The sequence below is a fragment of the Homalodisca vitripennis genome, chromosome 1, assembly GCF_021130785.1.
Source record: "Homalodisca vitripennis isolate AUS2020 chromosome 1, UT_GWSS_2.1, whole genome shotgun sequence".
Taxonomy (NCBI): Eukaryota; Metazoa; Arthropoda; class Insecta; order Hemiptera; family Cicadellidae; genus Homalodisca; species Homalodisca vitripennis.
Window position 1 is genome coordinate 186,267,775 of NC_060207.1, and position 26,377 is coordinate 186,294,151.

General features: G+C 33.8%; 1 protein-coding gene across 2 annotated transcripts; it reads left to right on the top strand.

The window, feature by feature from the left end:
* Positions 1–4,294: 4,294 nt before the first annotated feature.
* LOC124355834 lies at positions 4,295–25,996 on the top strand. Of its 2 annotated transcripts, none has more exons than XM_046806997.1 (5): positions 4,295–4,560; positions 7,772–7,952; positions 10,185–10,374; positions 24,601–24,765; positions 25,190–25,996. In XM_046806997.1, exons 2-5 carry the CDS (start codon positions 7,796–7,798, stop codon positions 25,935–25,937), a joined length of 1,260 nt encoding a protein of 419 aa, XP_046662953.1. In that variant the 5' UTR covers positions 4,295–4,560; positions 7,772–7,795; the 3' UTR covers positions 25,938–25,996. The 2 variants fall into 2 exon arrangements, with proteins under 2 accessions (XP_046662953.1, XP_046662946.1); XM_046806990.1 differs by having other exon boundaries at positions 4,296–4,560; positions 7,772–7,992.
* Positions 25,997–26,377: the final 381 nt, after the last annotated feature.

Here is a 26,377-nt window from a genome sequence, read left to right on the forward strand (position 1 = left end):
CTAATCTAAAAAGTGTTCTAATTCTCGCCACTTTGTTTTCATGTGGATTTTATAAAAAGCAATAAAATGTATATGACTGCTTCGAAGAATTTGATTTGGCTTTTATCATAGGATTTTCTGTAACTTTCCAAAACGTTTGGAAACTATGTGTCTCACTAACTAACTAATAATACATTTATATATAACAATGGGGGTGTTCCATAAAAATGGAACTTCACCCTCTCTCCTAGACAGTGACACACTTTTATGTCTCCCAATTTCTACTCATCAAAGAAAATGTGAACAGCATACAGGGCGTTCCTCAGGGATCAATACTTGGACCATTATTGTTTCAGTGGAAACAAAAATGATAGTTTTATAGCAATGGATTTAATTACTCACACAAAAGGAGGGAGACATATTTTTCCCAAAGTTGGTGTAAGATATTTCGCTAAATATAAAAAAATGTCATTATATGTGTTATGTATTTGAATAAAAGCTTTAATTTGATTTTATAACTGAAAGCGAAAGATCGGTACAAAATCACAACCAAGAAGACTTGATCAGTTACTCAGGCTAACCTCTACGTCTTTGGCAATAATTTATACTAGGTTAATAAAACAATGAACAGGTAAGATATCGAGTTCGTCGCGAAACTTGTCATCTCATATTTTATCGTGTTTACTCCATTAACTAAGATTAAGGTAAATACCTATTATTCTGTGCATTGTCACTGTAAATGGCAAACGTTCCTGAAAACACCATCGATTTTTATTACGGTTGCTTCAAAGAAAATACACTTTTTTAGAAAAACTGCCGTGATTTGCAAAAGAAATAGTAAATTATTACATTGTCTAAATTAATAATGCTACATTCAAAACGAACGTTTGCAATCTTAGTAAAAAAACTTATCATTTGAACTCAGCACTGGATCAAAACCGATGTGTCACAACATCTAGGCAGTTCAATGCCCAGTAGTGGCAAATCACTAACAAGAAACGTAAGACCCATCGTGACTATTCTCAGTAACTCCGGAAGTAGAGGAAACGTTAATTTAGGACTGTACAGTGAGAGGTTTCATTAGATTCGTGTATAAAATAAAAAAAGCCTCCCAGACACACGGGAAAGAACTGGAGAAGACATGTGGACGGTTATAAAAAACTTATTTATTATACACAAGTAAGGAATTTATTTTTGTTAGTACATTGAATCAATATAGGTAGATAATTACAGGAGCCAACAGATTAAAAGGATTGCTTAAAAAATTGCAAAGACCCTTCGTAATGATCCCGTGTAAGACCCTTCAACAAAGATCCTTCATAATGGAGGCCAGTTTTTACTATTTAAAAAAAGATGGTAGTGTTTGCGTAATTTTAGCTTTCAACAGTATAACTAACATGTTTTTTACCTAGGGTCCATCAACACATTACTGTTATTATTTTGGGTGCACCAAAAAATCCATGGTTTAAATTTGTACAGCAAAGATGGGTCCTAAACGTCTTATTTAGAAAAAAAGGTTAAACGTTAATTAATTTGATTGATAATGCTTTTGATTCGCAATATAAAGTTTGAACTGGGCGACATCAAAATTGGTAACAGTTGTAGGACAATAGTATTAAAAAAATGCAACAATAATTTACAAACTGACAATTTAAGATCCACACGTTGCCAAGAAGAAATGAAAACGTAAAACGATTACATAAAGACAGTAAGATTTGTCATGTTTGATATCCACATTACATGATAAATATCATAATGTATGTGTAAACCATAAAATAACTCAGCATGAACAGATATTTACTCTATTAGTAACTTACTGCTCCATAGTTGTATTACTCTCACCGTAGAATAAGTGCATAAGAGTAAACTCCTTATCCCGATTCATCTCCTACATTTGAAGAGAAAGGATAAGATGAATGTGTATTACCCTCGTACAGTACTTAGAATTGTTACTGTCACCAGATGACGTAGGTTGATAGTATTATGATGTGTTTAAGGTCATTGAAAAGGTCACAGTATTCTTATCATTTTATTTTGTTTACCTTACAGGTTGATTTTTTCAAATAAATCCAAAGTTCACCTACAATATCTGTACTGTTTAATGATTTACTACATCACATTTTATGTCATTAAGATTTGATGAATTATTATACTGCAACTGATTTCTCATTTAGTGAATGGTCACTTCACTAGGCTTCACTTTTAGTCTCCCACCTGACGAAATCCAAAAATGCAATAAAGTCAGTAATCTGTATTGTGAGTAAATTCGTCATATGTAATAAACCATGATTTCATAATACAATTTTTATATAAACGAAAAATAATAATTTTTAATAATAACTAGTTATAGTAGTAGTAATTTGTTTTATAGAACCCGGTAGTAAGTTTACCTTTAATGTTCCAGACCACCGTCCTCTATTTGGAGTAGAGCTAGACCACCAAATAGATTGCAAACCCACTAAATATTTAGTAATAGCCTACTTATTGACAGCTCATTTATATTTGGTTTTGTCGTTAATCTCATAAAATTAATAATTTACCTAAACTTTAACAATATCATAAATACAAGGAAAGCTGACTGACTTTAATTAGGCTCTCAAAGAAGTAAGCCAACATCATAGTATGGTATTACTAATTCATGTCAAGTAAATGTTGCCTAAACACGTTAATTACATTGGTGAGAGGCGTTATTGCCCTATTTAATATCAAGTATCAAAATCTAAATGAGTATTGTAATGATATATTCTTGACAGAACCATTAATAAATACATATTTCCTACGCAAAGTAGAGTTTCTGCAATTTTTCACAGTTAACCCTCTAACTGTTGTTCATCAAAATTTTGATGAACACAAACCATTTATGATTGTTGTTTATCAAAATTTTGATGAACAAACATTCCCTTGCATAATCACTCATTACAGTATATTCCGGCAACGTATCGATTCGATTCATGCACCATTGGATTCGGAAAAAAAAGCCTAAGGAATACTATAGTTTTATTCCTCTTTGTATTGTAGTTGCAACGTACCAAGTTCGTAGTTTGGAACGTAAAAGATGTGACCGCCATGTTGTCGATGCCGTCTGAGTTGTTGATGTGACGAGTCGTCGTGTTTATTAGTAAGTTTTAGTAGGTTTATTTGTGTTTTAGTGTTGTGTTTAGTGTGTGGTGAATTGTTAAATATTGCAGTAGTGCAAATAAAAATATTTTAGAATAAATACATTTCTTGAAAATTTTCCGCAAAAGTTTTGAGTAATGACAAAATGAAACTTTTTTCGACTCTTCAAAAAAAATTATGGAATTTATTTTACTACTGCTGTATAGTTTACTTCATTTTGAGTAATAAAATATGCAATATAACATGTGTTGAAGTAAAACTGTATTAGTAAAACTCTTATTAGCAAACTCTTACATATACACCTTATTTTCACAATTTATGCGCATCGCTGCTTTTTGTTATATAGTGTTATTATAGTTTCATAAATTTGTATAATGCTTATGTGTTTCTGAAACTAGAATAAATTTGACACAAAATGGCTCTCTCACTTTTATAGTTTTCTTACTATAACTTGGTTTGCTAGGTATGTTCCCCCCCAAATAAAAAAAAAAAAATGTAAATTTTGAATTTCATGGAAAAAAATTTTTAGTCAACATTTTTTAAAGGCTAAATTTAAATACTAATATTATTATATGTTTAATTCTGAACAAAAAATTATATACTTCTATATATATTACTTTTAATTTATATTTTTAATAAATTTTTTAAAAAACCCTTGCACGAGGCTCGAAAACATGCCGCCACTACAGGAAAAAATGACCGCCAGTTGGAGGGTTAAGAAACAAAAACAACCTAGTTAAAAAAATACAATATCACAATGAATACAAATTCAGTTCCAATTAAGTAACTTATTTGTCACACATCGATTACCAATCAATGTTTATGGTACAAAATATTGCACTAATAAACTACATACTCACATCTTTTCGGTTAAAAAAATAAGAATATAGCTTTATTACACGTGATTATAGTTTATATAATTTGTGATACAGTTACGGGAAGAATAACGGATAGCCTACATAAAGTTCTGTTAGGAAATTGTAATTTACAACAAGAATTGTGTGTATTTGTGGTGACCCTGATAAAATGATTTGCTATGTTTTTTAACTTCTAAAATTACAACTGTATTTCACTCCGAAAATTCAATGGAGTTGTATTAAATTAAATTAATTGGAAACAATAAATCAGAAAATCGTATTTCAGCAGCAGCTGAGTAATGATGTTGTTTTAAACTTTGAATGATTATTAATACCCATGTGACAAGTGTAACCTTCCGTTACCAACAATCGAGTATGCACGTGATGTTTGTCAACAGATAACCTCACACAAACACTTACACGCACGTCAAGGGCAACTTGTATTTGAAACAGTTCATGTATTAAACACATTTTTTTCGTATTTCCAAGAGTCAAATCTTAGATCAGTTCTAAACCAATCTGTCAAATTAAAGTTATGTGAGCAGAGGATGGTGAGTAGGAAGAACACAGTAGTAGTGGATTCACCCGGCACCGACTCGATTGCAATGTAAGTTGAATAGAAATCCACAATCTATGTGGATCTTACTATCCATTTTTTGATAGTTTGTAACAAAAGTCATAAGACAGTCATGAATTATTTGATTTTTGTAATTATACAGGGTTCTTTTTTGAAGTTTTTTTAATGATGGAAAGAATGTGAAGGAAACAGGATTTTCCGGACATTTGCCATCGTTCAATGATACAAAAATTCATCAATGATTTTTTGTATCACTGATCATTTTTTATATAACTGAATGATGGAAAATGTTCAGAAAAATGCTGTTTTCTTATACAAGTTGTTCAGTAAAAGTGTTCCAATACTTCGGGATTTGGTTCTACACATAAAAATGAGCAAACAAGTTTATATGAAGCTATGTCCTAAAACCTTTAGTTTTCCTTAGTTTTCTTTTAGTTCAGATATAAATCTGTCTGTAGGGTTTTTATTAAAATAATTAAATCTTTTGAACCAGTTTGGATAAATACTGTATATGAAACTTGTATTATCCTGTGGTAGAATTTTTTGAAAATAAAATCATATTAACCAAATATGTCCTAGTTGAGAGGTATCAGTTGTTTGTTGCTCCTGGCTTGTGAAAGCGTATCTTTAAAAAGGCCCTGCTAGCTTATGCGTTGACAGATGTTGTTGGAAAAAGTACTTTTGGAATTGTTATAAAAATGTAAAAATAGTTGGTATTCTATGATTATTTTATAACTATAAAGTTTATTTTGTTATTTGACATTAAACATTTTAAACAGACGCCATTTTAAAACTGGTAAAATTATTTTGTTAATATTTTATTTTACAAAAGTTCTACCAAACTTTAATATAATTCTCAAGTTGAATAACTTTATCTTAACTGGTTCAAAAGGTATAATTTTTTAAATAAAAAACACATACAGAAGGTAAACCGTTTGGCTCACTTTTATGTGTATAACAAAATCTCAAAGTATTGTAACACTTTTGCTGAGGACCCTACACAAGCCTTTTATGTTAAGTCTAAAACAATTTTAGTAACCGATTACAGATAAATTTAATAACACAGAATTTCCAATATCAATAAAGTCCATAAAACTGCAGTTGACATTGATACAAGCCCCTCTCAATAATTTAATAATTATTATTTTATTTGTTACCTGAATATTTATAAGATATTTTCTTCAGCTATATTAACAGCTATAAGGGAAAATAATAAATATGTAAATGTATTAGTCTATAGGTTGTAATTTTCCTTATCAATAAAATGGCAATTAAATTAAATGATATTTATTGAATTTTGATCATGCTAAAAAAATGGGATTGGTTTTGTTGAAAATGCTCGACGAGGATTGAAGATGGAAAGTTGCAATAGAATGAAACCTTGGTTAGAAAATGTTTTAAGTAAAAAAAAATCGCTATTATAACACTCAGGGTGGCAGTACATGGGAATGTTTGCCTCCTTTAACTTTTCACACAATAAAGTTGTCGAGATTCTGGATATTTACAACCCACTTTGAAATACCTCTTTCACAAGTGAACATTACGATCTGTTCCAGTTAACTTGATTGCTTATCGCTGTACACGAGTAGACGTAATGGAATCTTAAATATCGAGACGGCCACATATTTTCCAGTGTTCACGACTTAATATGCTCTATTACAAGCTGTAAATGCACAAACGAATGTGTTTTACGACTTCGCACAATGGCCTAGTGGCCTTTCTTGGGGGCTTTGTCTCGCAGTCGACCGCAGAGAAATGTCTGAAGTCACCCGGAGACCCCCGCACTTCATCCTGTGGCGATCCACACTTCCTTGCGGGTTCTGAGAGAGTGCAGGGACTCACAAAAATCAAGTATTTACCCAGTTTTAGCACCTCAACAACTATATTTGTGCTGCTGGTAGATTTATCGATGTATAAGTTTTATATTCTACTCTAGACTGAAGAATGTTGATTTACTTGAAGAATATTTGTTAACTCAGATAAGTCTGTCAATTGATTAATACTACTTTTAAAACTCATAAAGTAGTATTTTCATGATCAGTACCTAAATTTTTACGATGGAATAATAAATTAATGAGTACACCATCATTCGGTTGAACATAATCTAACCCCTTTAGATCTAACTACACTATTTTCAACTTAACTGTATTAAATTTAACTCAATGTTGACACACCTTTGGCAGTTAAAGAAGTTTTTTTAGGTCGACTCGTATATTTTTCTTAATTGTTCCCGGCCATTAAAGTGATTCCCCAGAAAGTGGTGCTAGGAAGGTTGAAATAAGCGGTAGCGTCCAGATCAACAGTGACGCTCCCTCGGCTTGGAGTCTCGAATACCGGTATGCGGGTACGGTATTGATAGTAAACATCAGCGTTTATTCAGTTTTGGCCGAAATGGTTATAATACAATTGGCTTCACTTCTTAATAAAGGCGATATATCCATAACGAACACTGACATAACTAATCAATATTCCAACTACAATAGCTCAGAGCGAGCGGACTGAGGCGTGTCATTTCTGCGGCGAATAAAGTGCTTGCGGGCTCGTCAGCAGTCGTATCCATCGGTGCAGCATGGCAGGAGATTTAAAAACACTACAGACTAGGAAAAGGAGAATATGAGTATGATGAATTAACTCATAATCTTATTGGTACTTTGGTATTATCCGTAGGCAATTATTTTTAAAACAGTTTCTCTTACCAGGGACCTAAAAATATACATTATTAGAAAGAACTGCGTGTATTTGACTTACTGTGAAAATTATATGTCATTATTACGATCTTGTTTTCTACCTCCCGAAAGGAAGCGAGATGTAGGCCAGCCCCTTTTTGATCTTTACCCAAAGTAGGTCGACGATCACTTTTTCGGAAACTTCTCTTTCTAATTTGAAAAACTCAAGATTGCTCGCTTATTTTATGCAAATTGGTTGTCAACTCCTAGACCATAAGTTATCGCATCATAATGAAATATCATTTTCACAGTAAGTCAACTAAAGTCAGTTAAATGTGATAAAGTTTTAGGTTCCCAACTGAAAAAAAACTGTTAAAAATAGTAGCCTTTCGAATAATACTATAATACAATTTTATTTAGTCCTTGAAAAATATGACACTTTTGAGTATTATTTTCTTGATATGCCCTAGCATGTAATAATGTCTAATTCCATTACACATAACTCCAAGAACCTTTAATAAGAACACATTAATGTGTTGGTAAATCTTGCTAGAATGTGATCTCTTTGGTTTTAGAAACAACACAGGGTTGCGGCCATCATGGGATGTATTTTGGGACATAGAGATGGGGGGGTTGATGGGGGAGATGACCCCTTCACTCCATGGAACAAAGAGTACCCTAAGTGCGAAGTCGGGGAAGTCCGGGAAGCACGTGCAGTTCGTGACCGGATCTTCGTGGTTGGGCGAGTGGGACAAGGTGGGAATGTGTGGAGCGGGCGTCTATAAGATGCCTCATGGTCAGTAACTCTGTTGTAAGTGCAATCATAGTTCATTAGTGGCTTAGTTATCAGTAACACGCAAGTTAACCTGTCCGTACCAACAGAAGGTATGTCGCCACAAGAAATATTTAGCGGTGTCTATAAGATGCCTCATGGTCAGTAACTCTGTTGTAAGTGCAATCATAGTTCATTAGTGGCTTAGTAATCAGTAACACGCAAGTTAACCTGTCCGTACCAACAGAAGGTATGTCGCCACAAGAAATATTTAGCGGTGTCTATAAGATGCCTCATGGTCAGTAACTCTGTTGTAAGTGCAATCATAGTTCATTAGTGGCTTAGTAATCAGTAACACGCAAGTTAACCTGTCCGTACCAACAGAAGGTATGTCGCCACCAGAAATATTTAGCGGTGTCACATTTAAGTTTTATTATATAGGAAGGTGAGGTATTAGGAGAGCAAACTCCCAGAATAATAAAAAGGAGGAAAGGGAAATTAAACAATTTTGAAATACAAAGTGAAAACTATCCAACAATAACGGTTCCTAACACAAAAGACTATTAATTACAAAAAGTGAAAAATCTGTAACTAATTAAACAATCTAATTTGAATGTTGAGTTTAGCTCCCGTCCACTTTCCTATTGATTGCAGCGTTTGGTATCTGACGCTGTCTCGGACTTGACTCCTGGAATCTGGAGTAATGTTCGTCTGAAGAGATCAAAGAAAGTCGGCGACTAAGAAGCCCACACACACACACACACACACACACACACACACACACACACACACACACACACACACACACACACACACACACACACACACACACACACACACACACACACACACACACACACACACACACACACACACACACACACACACACACACACACACACACACACACACACACACACACACACACACACACACACACACACACACACACAACACACACACACACACACACACACACACACACACAACACACACACACACACACACACAACACACACACACAACACACACACACACACACACACACACACACACACACACACACACACACACAACACACACACACAACACACACACACACACACACACACACACACACACACACACACACACAACACACACACACAACACACACACACACAACACACACACACACACACACACACACACACACACACACACACACACACACACACACACACACAGTTACGTTGTCTCAATTGTGCACCTGATGAGACAATGAGACTTGCACTTCACCTATTCATAGGTGTCTCTGATGTTGAAACTATGTAATGGTTCGTTTTGAGTTTCTTCTTCGCCGACTTTCTTTGATCTCTTCATACTAACTTCACACCAGATTCCAGGAGTCAAGTCTGAGACAGCGTCAGACAAAAAGGAAGGTGAACTGGAGCTAAACTCAACATTCAAATTGAATTAACTTTTCCTACCACAGCTACGTTATGTGTAAACAATCTGAATTTGTAGTTACATAATTAATTTTGTTTTGGAATTATTATCAGAATTCTAAGGAACTTACCTGAAAAGATTATCCAAAACACAATATATCTTGACGTATATCTTAACAATGCTTAACAATTTGTTGTTCATAATTATATAGTTACAGTTATTGACGTTATTTTCAAGTAGTAGTAAAGTAATTAGTTAAGCCGAAGTGGCCAGTGTCATAACTACTATACTAAGTATTCAGGTTCGCATCACGCCGAAACATTGCTAACACAAACACACAAGATTACCGGCCTTTCTAAGGAGAGCCGTCTCCAGTCAATAGATGCCAGACCAAAACTGACAGAGCCAGTAATATTATAACAAATCTGGCAGCCTGTATTGAGACTCCATGTTGATCTATAATTGACTTTCAGCCTATCCCCACACAGCCTTCATAAGCGGGAGTGCATTGGATTTGTTGCGATTTAACATTTTTCTTATAAAGCAGCGATTTTTCAGATCGGTGTACTTTTAAAAGTTTCGTCGGTGATGCGAACTTTACCATTACTATTTTTCCTGCTTGAAGTATGGACAAAACTTTATCTGTTCATTCATCAAAAGTTAAATTTTTTCCTGCAGTTGCAAATGTTCTTTGTACTTAATAATACTTATCAATTTAGCAAAATGCCTTTTTTTAAACTCCCAGGATTATTCGAAAAAAGAAATTTAATAAGCGGGTATTGTTCCAGGCGTTACATACGAAGGTACAATAAATGCAGGCCTTTTCGAAGGAATCGGAGTTCTGAAGTACCCCAATGGCGGCGTACTGGAGGGCTTCTGGTACGGCGGGAAGCTGAAGTACTATCAGTATGATTACGCTGACGGCCTCAAGCGAGATGGCATACTCGTCTGGCCTTACTGCAAGGCGCCGGACAGAAGGTAAAGTGACTTTTTGTGGCCTTGTAATTGGAACATCAGTTCATAAGATCCTTTTTAGTTGAAGTTTGGTGTTATATTATTTTGGAAACGATTTTAATGAATAGAGTATAAAAGAAATTGCAGTTATTACACTTGTGTTTATTTTCGCAAATGCGGTGTTATTTATTTGTTGTCCATGAACTCGTATTTGTCATCTGGTCTTAATCGAACAATATTTAATGTAGTAGAACCCTTCAAAACCATGGTACCATTTGAACCACGTAGAACTGTTAACAATCGAAATTGATCGTAACTACAAGAAGGAGAAACACAGATCTCTCACAGGTACAACTGTTTGCAGCGCGATCTGATGGCCAGTTATAGTACTACCCCTGACTGGACGTCACACTAGCCAATTATGTCACACTTTGTTACCTTTGCACTCAAATTTTTTGAGAGACTTGCCTTTGCAAGCACCATAAGAGAATTTTGAGTTTTCGTCTGTTGGGATGATCATAGCATACAAACCTATTTTGATCGAAAAAAGATTCTCGAGAATTACTAATAAATTGCTTCTCGTAGCGAAGAATTGTTTCACTTTAAGAATGTGTTGTTTCTTCTATAAGTACAGTAAAGTACACCATTCTTCTCTGAACTGGCTGATACTCTTTGTTTCGTAAAATAGAGAAACAGGTCTGATTTGTGAAGGTGAGAATTTCTTGGAAATCGTCACGTAGTGATGCTTACTGAACCATAAGTGGTTGATTGAGATTTAAGGACAACCGCAGATGCTCTACCTTAAAACATTCCTACTACATCAATCATGTATAAGGATTTCTCCGTACTAAAATAGTTCCATAGGTAAGCTCCACATGCTTTATGGCCTGAGATTGGGTCCAATTACTTTTGCTCGCCGACCAGTAACTTTCAGATCTGAGGATTTGTCCATTTAGTGGTTATTGGGAAAAGAAATAGCCGAAGAAGGAACTATCGAATGAAGGTTACAACAGATTTTCTAAATCCAAAACCACTAAAACAAAAAATATAGTATTTTTTCGGTTTATTACCTAATATTTACCAAAAGCAAAGACTACAAAATAACTCATGTTTGTCCGAATTTCTACGATTGAGTCAAATAACTCTTGTAGGCATAAAGAATAAAAAAAGCTCTATGAGTTGATGTGGTAAAAGATTGTATGGAAGAAAGGTTTGTTTGACAACTTCACTATTAATCAACCATTTTTGTCATTTTTATATTTTTCGTTCGTTTAATTCACTTCTTATTCTAATTAACTTTGAAAGTGTGGCAACTATCATCTGAATTTCACTGAAACATTTTCTCCTTTCCAGGTGATAAAATTGAATTCGTCACAAATCGGCCGTTGTCAATATTTACCTTCATAAGTGGGCTGGTCGCTTCGCTCAGCTCATAGATCGAACGGATTTAGCAGCTTGAATCCAATATTCGATATATTTTATCAGACTTTTAAAGAGATAAGACAACTTTAGACTTTGTCCTATTTTGGAGGCCTTATAACATTGAGGTTAGGTATTCATGTGATTAAAAATCAAACTTGTAACAATATGTATGCGGTACGCCCTGGGTTTAAGATATTTCGTGTTGAACTTTGAAATTTTTTACTCTACATGTGTATGAAGACCAATTTTAAAATGATTTATTACACAAATATTCTCAGCCAAACAAAACCCAAATATTTTAATATATACAGGGTGAGTTTTTTAAAGTGATCCAATAGCTAACTTTTTAATTACACGACTTAGCACCACACTTTAAATTTGGAACTTGCCTCAATTTTAAGTTTTCACACTGGGATACACTTTCAATTTTTGAAGGATGGCCGGAACCATTTTTCCATTATGGCGGTCAACTTTAAAATCTCTTATGGAACACCCTGTTATTTTATGTTGTTTTTATATTCTACACTACAAAATGAAGACATTTTTGCATTTTAGAGTTTTGTCTATACTCTAATGGTTCAGGAGCTACGTGGACTGCAAGTTTTCGGATTTTTTCGGACTGATGATAAAAACTTGCAGTCCACGTAGCTTCTGAACCATTAGAGTTATAGAAAAACTCTAAATGCAAAAATGTCTTATTTTGTAGTGTAGAATATAAAAACACATAAAATACAGGGTGTGTCCATAAAATATTTTAAAGTTGGCCGCCATATTGGCAAAAATTATGAAAACTTCAGTCCACGTAGCTCCTGAACCATTAGAGATATTGAAAAACTCTCAAAAGCAAAAATGTATTATTTTGTTGATTAGAATCTAAATACAACATAAAAATACAGGGTGTTCCATAAGAGATTTTAAAGTTGACCGTCATATTGGAAAATGGGCGGCCATCTTCAAAAAATTTAAAAGTGTATCCCCTCAGTGAAACTTAAAAAATTGAGCAAGTTCCAAATTTAAAGTATGGTGCTAAGTCGTGTAATTAAAAAGTTAGCTATTGGATCACTTTAAAAAAACTCACCCTGTATATATACAGGGTGAGTCAGAAATATGGTAAAATATTTTTAGGACGTGATTCTAGAGCTAAAAATAAGAAAAAAATGTTATATAAAGTAGGTCCGGAACGCTCCATTACTGATTAATGGCTGGTGAAAGATTTTGCTTTGTTTTCAGTTTACCTGGGTGAAATTAAGTGGTTCTGAAAGGTTTTGTTCTTACTTTTTAACTCAATAAGATAGATTTATAAAAGAAAATCACCCATGACTTCTATCAACATTTCTGAGGTCATGTATGTTAATATCAGAATTTTTATGTAAAACAATTTGAGGCCCGTACACTGTTTTACGATTTGGCATCCTCACGTACACTACACAGCAATTTTTTGCTGTTTTATAATAAGGAATGAGTACCTGATTGGCAACAGCTGGTAATAGCTAATCATTTAAACAAGAACTGTTTTAAACATTTTTTAATAATAAATAATCAGCTGGGCATTTATTATTAGATGACATATGTCACCATTAACATACATGGACCTCAGAAATGTTGATAGAAAGTCATCTGAGAAGATTCTATGGTGCTGATAATGACGTCACATTTGGCGTCGGGTAAACCCGTCACCAGGCCCACAGATGAGACACACATATTTTTAATAGTGCTTAAGTTAAACAAAATGAAGTACTCAGCATTTTCTTATTGAAGTTAATTTCTTTAACACTTTTTAAAAGTGTTTTTTCAGGTTTTGGGAACAAAATTAGTCAATTACAAAAATCGGGTATTACCCGTCATCAAGCACTGAACTTAGTTTATAAGCCTAAAACACAAAAAATTGTGTTGAATTAGAAGAGTTGGTTCTAACTCCAACCCAACTCTTCTAATTCAACAGTCCTACATGATCGGGCGATGCCTGCATTACTATGCTCCGAAAACTTCAAAGAACCTGTTTCACGTTTCAGATAGGCGTGATGAATAGTGGCAAAAATCTTGCGCTTGGACACCTGCGGTTAGGAAAGTTCTCTTGATACAGACGTCTTGCTGAAGTACTATTGCAGCGTCCCAAACCATACATTAAAATGCATGTCTGCTAATTCAGAGTTTGAAATACACATGAATATTACCTTCCATTTTTAATAAATGAAACACACAACACAAAATCACTAATAAAATGGATGGAAATAAACTGGTTAAAATACTTAACACAAAGCACATAGTATCTTTACAGTTTGTTGTTTTGTTCAACAATGAGGTGACATATGTCATCTAATAATAAATGCCCAGCTGATTATTTGTTATTAAAAAATGTTTTTAAACAGTTCTTGTTTAAATGATTTAATTATTACCAGCTGTTACCAATCAGGTACTCATTCCCTTATGATAAAAACAGCAAAAAAAATTGCTGTGTAGTGTAATACGTGAGGAGTCAATTTCATAACTTTTTTACAGATATGTTTATTATGGTTGTTTTCAGAATTAAATTCATCTTAATCTGTATTAGGAAAAACAATTTGTTTATTGGTCATTTAAAATGTTATTTGACATCAAAACATTTAAGACGGTATTTTTGTTATTAGATTTTTGGCAAATTTCATACTTTTTCTCAAAAATTGTTCACGCTAAAACCTCTAGAGTGGTTTTATTTGATTTTTTCAGGCGATTTTCTTTATAAATCTATCTTATTTGAGTTAAAAAGTAAGAACAAAACCTTTCAGAATCACTTAATTTCACCAGGTAAACTGAAAACAAAGCAAAATCTTTCGTAGCCATTACTCAGAAATGCAGCGTTTCCGGACCTACCTTTATATAACAATTTTTTCTTATTTTTTAGCTCTAGAATCACGTCTTAAAATATATTACATTATCTAATCTCCCAACATGTCGTGTATGACAGTTTTCCACTTTTCGTTCTTTTGGTCCTGCAGATTGTTTTGGATTTTTAAACATATTAAAAAAATATTAATTCTATGGTTATGCTTAGAACGAAATCTCTGATTTGATTTAATATGCTGTACTCTGTAGTAAAATATAGAATATTTCATGTCATACATTTTGTACCTTATCTAAATTTGTCCGCAGAAATATCCTTTTGATGTAGGGATATTTTTATTATTTATTCCAAGTTTATCCTTTCCGAATAGAAATAATTTTGTTGCAATGCGCATCAGGTTTCCTACTTTTAGTTCTCCGAGTTCTAAAAGTTGTAACTGTTCGCAATAGCAATTTTTTATTCGCCTCTCGTTGAAAATATTTATTATTTATTACGAGGTAGTGCTTGAATAAATAAAAAATGGTAAATTATGTGTTATCGCTTCGTTTCAAGTCCAAATGTTCACGCACCATGAAATTTATATTACATTTTCAGTTGTTTATATTACTTACATTGACATTTTTTTTCTTTTTGAAATCGATGGAGAGGCTTTTTAAAAGTATGTTTTATAGAACGCAAATGCTAAGTTCAAAATTTGCTGTTCTGAAGTATACCCTAAAGAATGTAGTGTGTTGCTCTGTGAAAATTAATTACGAAGAATCTCAACATTAATACAGTTTATTAGCATACAAAATGAGTACGGTAATTTCCGTAATTCTCGAATTGTTATTTTAATTTTAAAAGCTCTATGAAATTCCTCATAAATGGGCCATTCTATTATCTGGTGTGTGCCGCCAATGATGCTGGCCTACTGTGAGCTAATGAAAGCCGAAAGGGATGTACCGGAGATGCTATCTCCTCAGGTAATCAAAGAGGGTCATAAAATGTTCCAACCGGCTGCTAATCATCCGACGCCCCGATAGCGCGATGACTGTGCTGTGCGACCGTGACATTACAACAGGTCGGCTGTACGCGCTGTGCTGCGACTTGTCGGCAATGCATCTGTTCCCAGCACCGGATTACAATAACGAGAGGCGGCGAGGCGAGACATTCGGGGGTAATGCAAGGAGTAAGCGGCCACGGAGTGGTGCACCTCGGCTGGCAGCGACATCGCGTTGCACCAGCCGCAGCCGTCTCCGTGTCGACACCGTAATGTCTCCTCCTCAGCATTTCTCTCGCCTTATTTTCATTCTTCGTCTATAATTTAGCCGGTTACGCAGCGGTTTGACACTTGGGCCCGCGACGCCGACGAGACGTGACCCTGGGATGGTTGTAAGTCTTGTGCAAGGACGCACTCCGCCGGAGTCACCAACCGCTCTAGGCGTCACCTATACGACGCGTCAGACCTGCTGAGTGCCTCGTTGAGGAACTATAGGCGGAACTGCTGATCCAGCATTTTGATTCCTTGAATCAGCCGACTCCCAAAGCTTGGGTGAGGAAATGAGCCCAAAGTCCAGTGATTGTCTAGGATTTTGTACAAAACCAGTGAGAAACTTGTTATTCCTTGCTAGACCTAGCGAATATTCTTCATAAACCATATGGAGTAATGAATATTAGTGTATTTTGCTTGGTTGTCTTATCACTGAATCACTGATTTCGAGGTTTCAGTGTATGATTGGATTAACGGAGACAATGATTGCGTCCCATAATTTGGTCGATTATGCAATACCCCGACTCTTCTCAATGGAGAACGTATCCAGCGATGGTCAGTGAAAGCTAATTGAGGTTGTTCGCAGATACAGGGTTGGCAGAAGTTGCTGGTCCCTACGGGAACTGTCAGGGCCCTGATTGGGCGAGCCCTAACCCTTGAATCGGCCCTTCGTGGTAATAATCAAGGCCCTTAATCAAGACGATGTTAGCAATACAATGGGCAGAGGTCTGCAGTTGCACGGTAGGATATGTAGGTGTCGTTAGGAGTGGAATAACCAACCCAAATATCTTAAATACGGATCGCTTTTTATTGGTAAATACATTCAAGGACCTTTCATTAGATTACTATAACAGCTGAATCACTGAAAAAATATAGCAAATATCCTATTATGCTCATTAAGTATTTATTTGCCCTGCCAATCCTAAACGACTAATAGCTAAGTGACTTATTACTCCAGAGGCCTGGATTCCAGCACGACATTTTTGCACGCTAACCTGTAACCATCTAAACCTAAAAGGAAGTAATGAACTGTAGGTTACATTCCAGAGCTTTCGATTCAGATCATCCATAATAAACCTTTGAGGTAGAGCTTTTTCATGTGGTTTGAATAAGGTAGTAACATTTCAGCTTAATATGTGCCAATGAATACTTCTGCGAAACGAATAAATTCATTATTTAATATTTTATTACAGCAGCCTAACATTCGCCTTTGCAATATCGTTTAAATATTTACTTTGAACCGATTTGGAATACCCATTTTTGTTTTCCACTTATGTACTAAAATAATTTATTATTTAAAGTCGTTAGAACCATGGAAGTTCGACAAAATTAATGATAAGAAAATCAATATTTTTATTAAAAAAATTTGATTAATTCATTACAGCAGTAAAACAAGTAGGCGATTTATATGAAATAATGTTTAACATTTGTGCTAAATAATGTATAGAGAATAGCTTTGAAAAGACGTGTTACCACCACGCATTGGATTAGTGTAGAGCAAGTATTATAATTTCTTGACTGCAATAAGTTATTATTTACTTTTATCAATGATTTGTCAAATCTATAATTTAGTTTTCTTTTGTATAATTTGTTAAGATTGTTTTACTTGATTTACTCTGAGATGTAATCACTGGAAAGAATATGATTATGCTACCGTTGTGTTGTATCCTCTTGAAGTACTTGTTCATTTCACAGTTCAAACAAGGTTAAGACTTACATTAATTAAACAGTCACTCAATAAATAGTGCGTATTAGTAACACAGTAAATCAGAATCCACTCACAATATGCCACTAGAGGTCTGACGGGCCGATTTTTGGAGTTGGTGGAAAGTTTTACTCTAGACGTTTTTCAAATATAAATCACATATCTAATTTCCTAACATGATAATCCAGACTTATATAATCTAATAAATAAATTTTATAATGTTTAAAAAAATAGTTGTAAAGATGCCCTTTTTCGGGGTTTTTTTGAAGTGTTTAAAAATCCATAACCATTCTAATCCCAGAAAATTTTGCAAACTTGAAATTCGCAAAATTTAACTAATCAAAAAATTTTTGGAAATGAAAATTTCATTTCGGTAAAGTCTAATAATAACAAGGTAGAAGTACGCAATTGGAACAAGTTTCCTTAAGGTTCCATGGGACATTTCAAAATCTACAGTCCATTTAATTTTGGAGATGTCCTGCGGAAAAGTAGTAGAAACATAATAACAAAAAATAAGTCGATAAGAAAGTGACGCACATTGAACTCTTCTTGTAGAAATGATTTTTTTCAAAATTCTGTCTAAATGTGAAATCATTCTCGAAAGATCTTGTCACATGGTACTTTTAGTTTTTGTTGATTTAATTTGATTCATATCGTTGATTGAATAATAAAAGTCATACACACCAAGCTGCCATAAAATTATGTATGAGTTGAAATATCTAGGCTGCATGTGTTAATAATGTATCACCTGTTTGAATCTCTTATTGGAGTTTGTTTACAGACTTATTTATTCTGATATTTTCTCGTCGCCATCATGGTTACTCATAAGACAAATGTAAAGATATTTACTAACGCTCAGCCAAATCTCATAGACACTGACATGCACCATCATCGATGAGCGTTCTTCACATAGAAAGGAAGCTTCATGAACAGTTTCACATCTACAGGTCAGTTCGTTTTCGATATATCGTGCGGGCAGATGTACGCTTTATACACAGAAAACCTGTATCATATTAAATGCTTTAAAATTATTAATATTGTTGGAAAAAAAGCACAAGAAAAAAGTTTTAATCAAATATCTAAATTATTTAAGAATAATTTTTAAAATTGTTTTTAAGCATCTCTACAATTACATTTCTAAAGCCTAATTAATTTGCGTGCTTTTACTTATAGTTAAGTCACACAATGTTTGCTTTCCAAGAAATGAGTAGAATATATTACTTATTTTTTTAAATACTGTTCAAAAATTTAACCAGTGAAAAAAAGAAACATTAAAGTAATTGAATTACTATCACATAATATGATTTCGCTGACAACCCAGACTCTATATGTTATACCAGTACACCACTCCTTGGAACTGTTATATGAAATATTTAGCCATTAAATTGATCCCAATGATTTTGTTATAAACATACATACATTTTTATCCGATTGCTAAGTGTTATAAGTTTTTTTCAAAAAATTTAAATACGCCATATTGTCCATTATATTCAAAAAGTATTTACTTAAAGTTTCGTAATGATACGTTTGAGTTTATTTTTTCCATTTGAAAATGGTGACCACAATTATCTATAAATCAGATATTTCAAGGTTTTAGATGTATGATTAATATATTGGATACAGATTTTTACCCTTGCACTAAATTAGAACATCCCACACTGAAATTTTGTAAAAACCATGCTGATACAAAAGTTTAATAATAGCAATTAATAGTGGAATTAATAGAAGTAGGCAAAAAACATAGAATTGAGTTCTGACTCAGTTGTATTCTAAATACCAGACTATAAAAGGATTTAACCGGAGCAAGGAAAATATCAGAAACAATTTATAGTCCACGAGCTGAAGTCCGATTTGCACTGTGTAAGCACACAGCCTCGTTTTTCTTGCAGTTCGTTGAAAAATTGCTCTTAAGGAAAACGTAGATCGTCAGCAGCGCTTGGTTTGGTGGAGATCGCAGTTGTTATGAAAATGTTTAGTACTGTAATATGAAATGTTAATTTTTTCTCAGATCATATCTTATTTAGCTTGAAACTTAACCGTGACCGTTAGATACGTAAATAAATAATGTTAAATTAACGTTAGCTACACATATGCAGAACCTCAGAGTGGTGCTTTTGAAACCTGTGTCTTCACTTCTTTTGACATTTATTACACTTTCAACGTCGCCGTTCTTGAAAATATTCACGTCTAAAATGTTTGTATTGTCATAGAACAAAAATTAAAAGTGTATTTAAAATTTTCCTAGCAATGTCTGTATTTAGTAGTTTTCATTATCTCGCAAGTTTTAAGATGTATAAAATAACAAGCTAAATGATGAATTTTAGTGAGCTGGATAACTACTGTAACTTAAAACGATTCGAAAACCATTTCCATTAAATTAAAACATTAAGTTCGGCAAACGTGTAGACTCGTATTAATAAAGTTGGTGGAAATACAAATTTTCAATAATTGTACTATGTAGACTAATCTGATACAATTGGTATATTATGTATACGTCTTTTCATGTTTAAAGATTTTCGGCTGCTCTATTTAAAAAAACAATATAAAGATATCAAAACGTTTTTGTGAATTAACATGACTACAAATTAACTATTTTACATAATTATATAAATGTAATACCTGAAAATGCAAGTTGTATTTCCGTCTGTATATTTGACCGTCACTGTGATGACTCTCGAGTGAAAGGTCCTAGAGACTTGAAACTTGCAGACTCTTTGACTGGAGCTAGGACTCTTATTGGTTGGTCACCAAAGGACAAAAATGTTGTGAGTAACTAAAACTGTTTATATTAGTTTTACGGGCAAACAAGATGGCAACGATATAAAACTCAGAATAAAAACGTTTTTAAAAACTGAGTATACCGCGAAATTTAATCATATTACATTTTCAGTAAACATATAAATGAGTATTGTATGACGAAGGTACAAGCGTTGGTTAGCAATACTTTCATCGCATCCTGTCAGGTCCTTTGGTACAGCGATGTTCAATCGGTTTATTTGGTTTTAATTTCCGAATAGTAATTTTTAAAAGAACAGATGTTCAAACTTAGTATTCTGTTTATATTCAAAAACAATAGTTTAATCTATAAACCATTCAGTTTACAAACGATATCTACCAGTAATTCTAACTTTATAATCTCAAGGTAGGTGCCTGCCAAATTGTGTTCGCAATAAGCCTACTCATCTGCTAAGCAATGTCTTGCAATATAAGTTGTGATTATTAGGCGTCATTTGTAGAAGACGTATGTGTAGAAGTTAATTAATTACAGTACTACCATACCCATTTTTACTATCGCAAAGTTGAAATAAAACAATCCCACCTTTTTACTGTTTCAATTCTGACAAATAATAAATAACTCTGACATATTTATTCTTCTTCTCTAAGTTAGTCTTTAGTACTTTTCCAAATTTTCTCCATTTTTGTACAGTATACTATGGGAAGGTGAGTTACAAAATGCTCTTCAAAATACAAACCGTTATCAGCAATGCTGATGGAACCTAGAGGCTGCGAACAGTGTAAGAATGTAATTGTAAATAGGTAAATTCTACATATAATTGAGTTATGTGTTTATTAGAATGGTGTATAAATCAATATTGTTTTAGTGATTCATATACAAATACGGGTTGATATTTCTCAAACGTCCCTCTCACTTATTTATGAACAACTCATAACTACCGTATGTCGATTTCTATCAGAATGGAAATGCGATACAATTATTGCGTTCTAAAGAGAAGTCTAAACTAGATTTAAAAATTATGAAGCAGTTTGTATATCACTTGTTTCAAAAGTATAATAGGGTTTCGGACGTGTGTCAATTATATATTACTACATGTATCTAGGATTAAAATCCATCCTCTTCGACAGGTGAAGATATAATCTTTCTTATTTCATGAATAAATTATATCCTCGCCTGACAAAGAGAATAGATTTATATCCTCGAAACGTTGTGTTATAGATTTTATAACACCTAATGATGGCAAATATCCAAAGTCCTATTATCATTACAATCCTTCCACCTTCACTAACGAACTTTAAACACTTGCTTTAAATATTCGATTACTACATTTACTCAAATATTTACTTTCCAGTGGTAAAATAAACTAATGACTGAAATTGTGTTTGTAAAATGGTTGCTCGTGCACTTTTTTTAACTTCCACGCGTCAGCGATAGGTCTTAAACCCCCCGTTTTGATGAATAACATCCTGCTGCAGTAGCATCAACGTAGTATTAAAATGATAAATACAAATAAAACATGCATAACCACTAACTCAAGTTCTAGTCTTATTAGTTTCAGAAAGTTGGTGATGTTGCCTTGAGGGACTATGGTCTTCACCTGGCACTAAAAAGGATTAACACGTGATTTAGAGAACTTGCAATGTGCACATTACATTTTACTATACCCATTGTCATTTAGAGGACATGCATTATGTAAATTATATTTTACTGTAACCATCGTCATTTAGAGAACATGAATTATGTATATTGCATTTTACTGTACCTATCGTCATTTAGAGGACATGCATTATGCATATTGCATTTTACTGTGCCTATCGTCATTTAGAGAGTTAACAGCAATATCTGTGTTGGAAATGGCGTAATTATAGGCTTTCTGGGGGGGGGGGGATGAATCTAATTGAATACTTCACCACACTGAGGGGGATTATGTATAGATCTGAATAAAATAAATAAGTCTACTTCAATGTAAAACGTCCAACTGCCACGTTTGAAAACAAATTATACTGCTGTTTTGAATGTTTTGTTGAGTTTCTGGGGGATTTCTTACCCCTCATCTTCCCATAGTTACGCCACTGTGTTTCTGACAATTAACTTTCTATAAACAGTTGTATTTAATTATATCCAAACCGTAAGGTGTATTGTTCATAACAATATATTATATTGGTGACAGTATCTCATACTATAATAATAGTACACCTTAAACACACCTTAACAACAAATTGATAATGAGCATTTTTCTACTTTGTTATGATGAATTGATACATATAAAATTTTTTATCATTCATAATATCATGTATAATAATACAAAAATCTTTTTGTCTTAAATATTAATACTATATTAATTAAAAATCTAAAAGGGTGTATTATTATAAATTACAATTTATTATATTTATTAATTTCTAGTGCAAATTAACAATTAACCGTTGTAATAACGCCTGCGAATTTCATTTGATTGTTCAGTAATGTCAGGACAGATGAGTAGTATCATTGCGGAAAGTGTTTGGCAGGCGTTTAACCTTGATGAAACATTAAATATTCCGTAGGCAAATTAATACGCAATAAAAGTAAGATATTTTTCATTTTGTACTTAACATTGATAATAATACTAATATTTGTTATTATATAAACAATTTTAATATTGATTTGAATACAGCATCAGAGTACGCTACTGTTCATAAGTGAAACTAATATTAACGTACATAATTGTTTAGATATTAGATTTTGTGCTTGTTTTTTTTCAGTAATTATATAGGTTCACTGTTCACACATGAACTCCACTATTAATTGGGCAAAACACCTTTGACACCAGGATATCAGTATGACGCCTAATAGATTGTAGCTTGAATAGAAAAATAATAATATAACTCTGAGTTCATACAGTTCATTACCGATAAGACATTTTGTTTATAAAAATTAATCAGTCGTCGGCTTCATTAGGTTTGTGAGACGTGAAAACTTAAGTTTTAAAATGCTGAATGTTAAGTATTTTAGTAGGTATTCTTTAACTTTAAACAGAGAACCCCGTAAATAATAAAATATCAACTTTGACCAACGTGATTATTAAAATAAAAGTTGCCATTTTCAAAAAGTTATGGGCCTTCGTTTTTTATGTTGATTACTGTTTTGATCTATTTGAAACCCTCACATTCGACCTCGACCGTATCTAGAATTGCTGATTTCCATCTTAAGGGGATTCCTTTGCCGATTTCGAGGTAAAAATAGGTTGCATGTTTTGTAAATGAACTAAATCTATACGATTTTATTTCTATTTATTAAATGATTTCAAATTATTTTCTACATCCATAAAAGGTAATCTATTATTAGCTGAACATCATCCAGGAATTATACATCTTACCACGTAATTGGTTTACTTTCCAAATTGCGCTATTTATGGTAAATACATTTGTTTGGGTGTTTCCTTAGATCCATAAAGAGTTTTAGATTAATAAATTAAATTATTTTAGATAACGAGTCTTCATATTCAAATTTTAGTATTTATGTTCAGTTTATTAGTATTGGGTTGGTAATCATTAGATTTCAATTAGGTGAAATATTTCTTTTAATTTGCTGCTACATGTTTGGATGTGTTTTCATTTGAACTAAAGTGACATAAATAGTGAGTATTATAATAAAACATAAATGTACGGGAAAAACTGATAACTTATAGCCTATTCTTACACCTTTTTCTAATTTAATTTTGAAGTTATTCTGTGATGGATACGATCTAATGTTCATGAGGTGAGGGTAAGATCACAGAACTATCACGGACAGATTATTTATCCGAAACGATGAAATCCATTAACCTGGTTGAGGCTTCTGGTACCCCGTGAGGTAGCTTTAAAATAATGAATGAGAGACAATAGGGAAACATTAACATACCCCATGGTACTGCTTATATAATGTAAGATCGCTCTTGCCTAGTGTTGTTGTCAGCGTACAAGTAGACAATAAGTTCTATACAGTCTCCATATATTGTATCACTGACATTTGCTTGTTCTGTATCAGGTTCTACTCAGAGATACTGCGGGGACTGAGGGCCGGAGACACGGAACAGCTGACACATAAATGATCCACCTCTGCCTATTCCACCAGGACATTTAGACGAAGGAGATGTGTCTACCGCCATCATATATTGTGTCACTGACATTGCTTGTTCTGTATCAGGTTTTACTCAGAGATACTACGAGGACTGAGGGCCGGAGACACGGAACAGCTGACACATAAATGATCCACCTCTGCCTATTCCACCAGGACATTTAGACGAAGGAGATGTGTCATCTTATATTGTGTCACTGATATAGCTTATTCTGTATCAGGTTCTACTCAGAGATACTGCGGGGACTGCGGGCTGGAAACACGGAACAGCTGACACATAATGATTCACCTCGTCCTATTCCACCAGGACATTACGACGTAGGGGACGGTTTCTATAGCCCCCACACTAAGTGTGTCACTGATGCAAACACCGGCGAAATACTTAGGTAAGGTTTGGAAATTCCGTATTTTTTATATCTCTCAATTATACACACGTATACAAATTTAAGACAAATCGTATATGTTACTATAATTATAATAGACTGGTGGTGTATTAGACCGGCGGAAGAGCCAAAATAGGAGGTGCCCTGCATGATAAGATAGTATAAAATACAAATTTATTTACAATCGTCATTCCTGCTGTAGGTGCTGTGAATGGCTATTCACAAAAATGCCATATTATGTCAATGTGACCTATTGAAGGAGCCGAGTTTAAAATAATTTTGTTTAGGGAAGAAAATATGGATGGTTATTACAAAATGGCTAGTTAGCTGAGAATTTTACACGACAATAACAAATTAGTGTTTGTCTTTAAAAGTATATTTAAAATTGCAGATTAGATTGATATTTTGTGATTAATTAATGTTTTAGGATTCCCACAGCCGTTGAAGAAAAATGGATAATAGAGAATTGCAGAATGGCCGATACAGAAGTGGTTGGTTATTGCCCAGACTTGTACGAGAATTGGTTTGAAAACATTCCGCAAGATACCATCACTCACGTTTATTCAGAAGAGGAGAAAGAGATTTTGGATCTGATTCTTCAAGTCGGCCGAGAACTAGACAGCTGCACCACTGATTCCAGTAGACGGGCAACATTCTGGAGCCTCCAGTCCAAACAGGAGAGTATCCAAGAGCAGGGGAGTGGATCTTCAGCTGTGATATCTGCGGAATTCGAAGCATTTCTCAGAAAGATTGTCAAGGTCTTGGAAGAAACCAAACAGAAGTTATCGATGAATGATGATACTGAAGAAGTAAAACCGTCTAAACAACCGCGTGAAGAGGATAACGAAGAACTTGTAAAACTGCTCAGTGAAATCACTTCTTGCCATACCGAAAAAGGAAGAATTTCCAGTGACGTCAAAATGATTCCAACATGCTCATCAAAGGCGGTGAAGAAGTCTCTCACACAGATATTCTCGAATTTGTCCTCCTTCACTGGAAATAGCTCCACCGAAATGTACCATAGCATATCTCAGCAAATGAATGCCGCGCTGGCTAAGCAGGAACTGCCGACCGATGCCAGTCAGTTCATGGGGTCTCAGGTCCGCTATAGAATTGATTACACTGATTATGATTCCACCCTTTCATCAATCGTTGATGATGCAATTAACAAATAAGACAGCAAAAGTTAATGTTCGCATTGAATGTGAAGTATTAAATTAACAATTGCGGACTATGTAATGAAATATAATTAGACTTCATTTTATAAATTGTTAGAAACAATTTTTACTAAATATTAAGTTAATATCTTACTATAAAAGTCATTGATTGGACAACTGTAAAGTGTAATCTCAAAATTTGACTCAAGTAAAAATATTTCAACACAAGTTAATTTTGTACTCCTAGCATTATAACAAATGCAAGCATCTACTCACTTTTCACCTGTTAAAATCTGGGGAGGACAAAATATGAATTGTAGAAAGGCTTCAGTAAATGTTTTACTAAATATACTAAGTAGACAGTTTCGTCCTGATTGATTAAATATTTTTGTTCACTTAGGACAAGTATCTGAGGAAAGCCACTATTGCACTTAGTCCTAAACAGACCTTTCCATTGC

Coding starts and splice junctions, on each gene's coding strand:
- LOC124355834 (XM_046806990.1), top strand. CDS start 4,502: ATGGTGAGTAGGAAGAACACAGTAGTAGTGGATTCACCCGGCACCGAC. Junction 4,561..7,771: donor GGCACCGACTCGATTGCAAT/GTAAGTTGAATA, acceptor CTTTGGTTTTAG/AAACAACACAGGGTTGCGGC. Junction 10,375..24,600: donor TGCAAGGCGCCGGACAGAAG/GTAAAGTGACTT, acceptor ATTCTGTATCAG/GTTCTACTCAGAGATACTGC.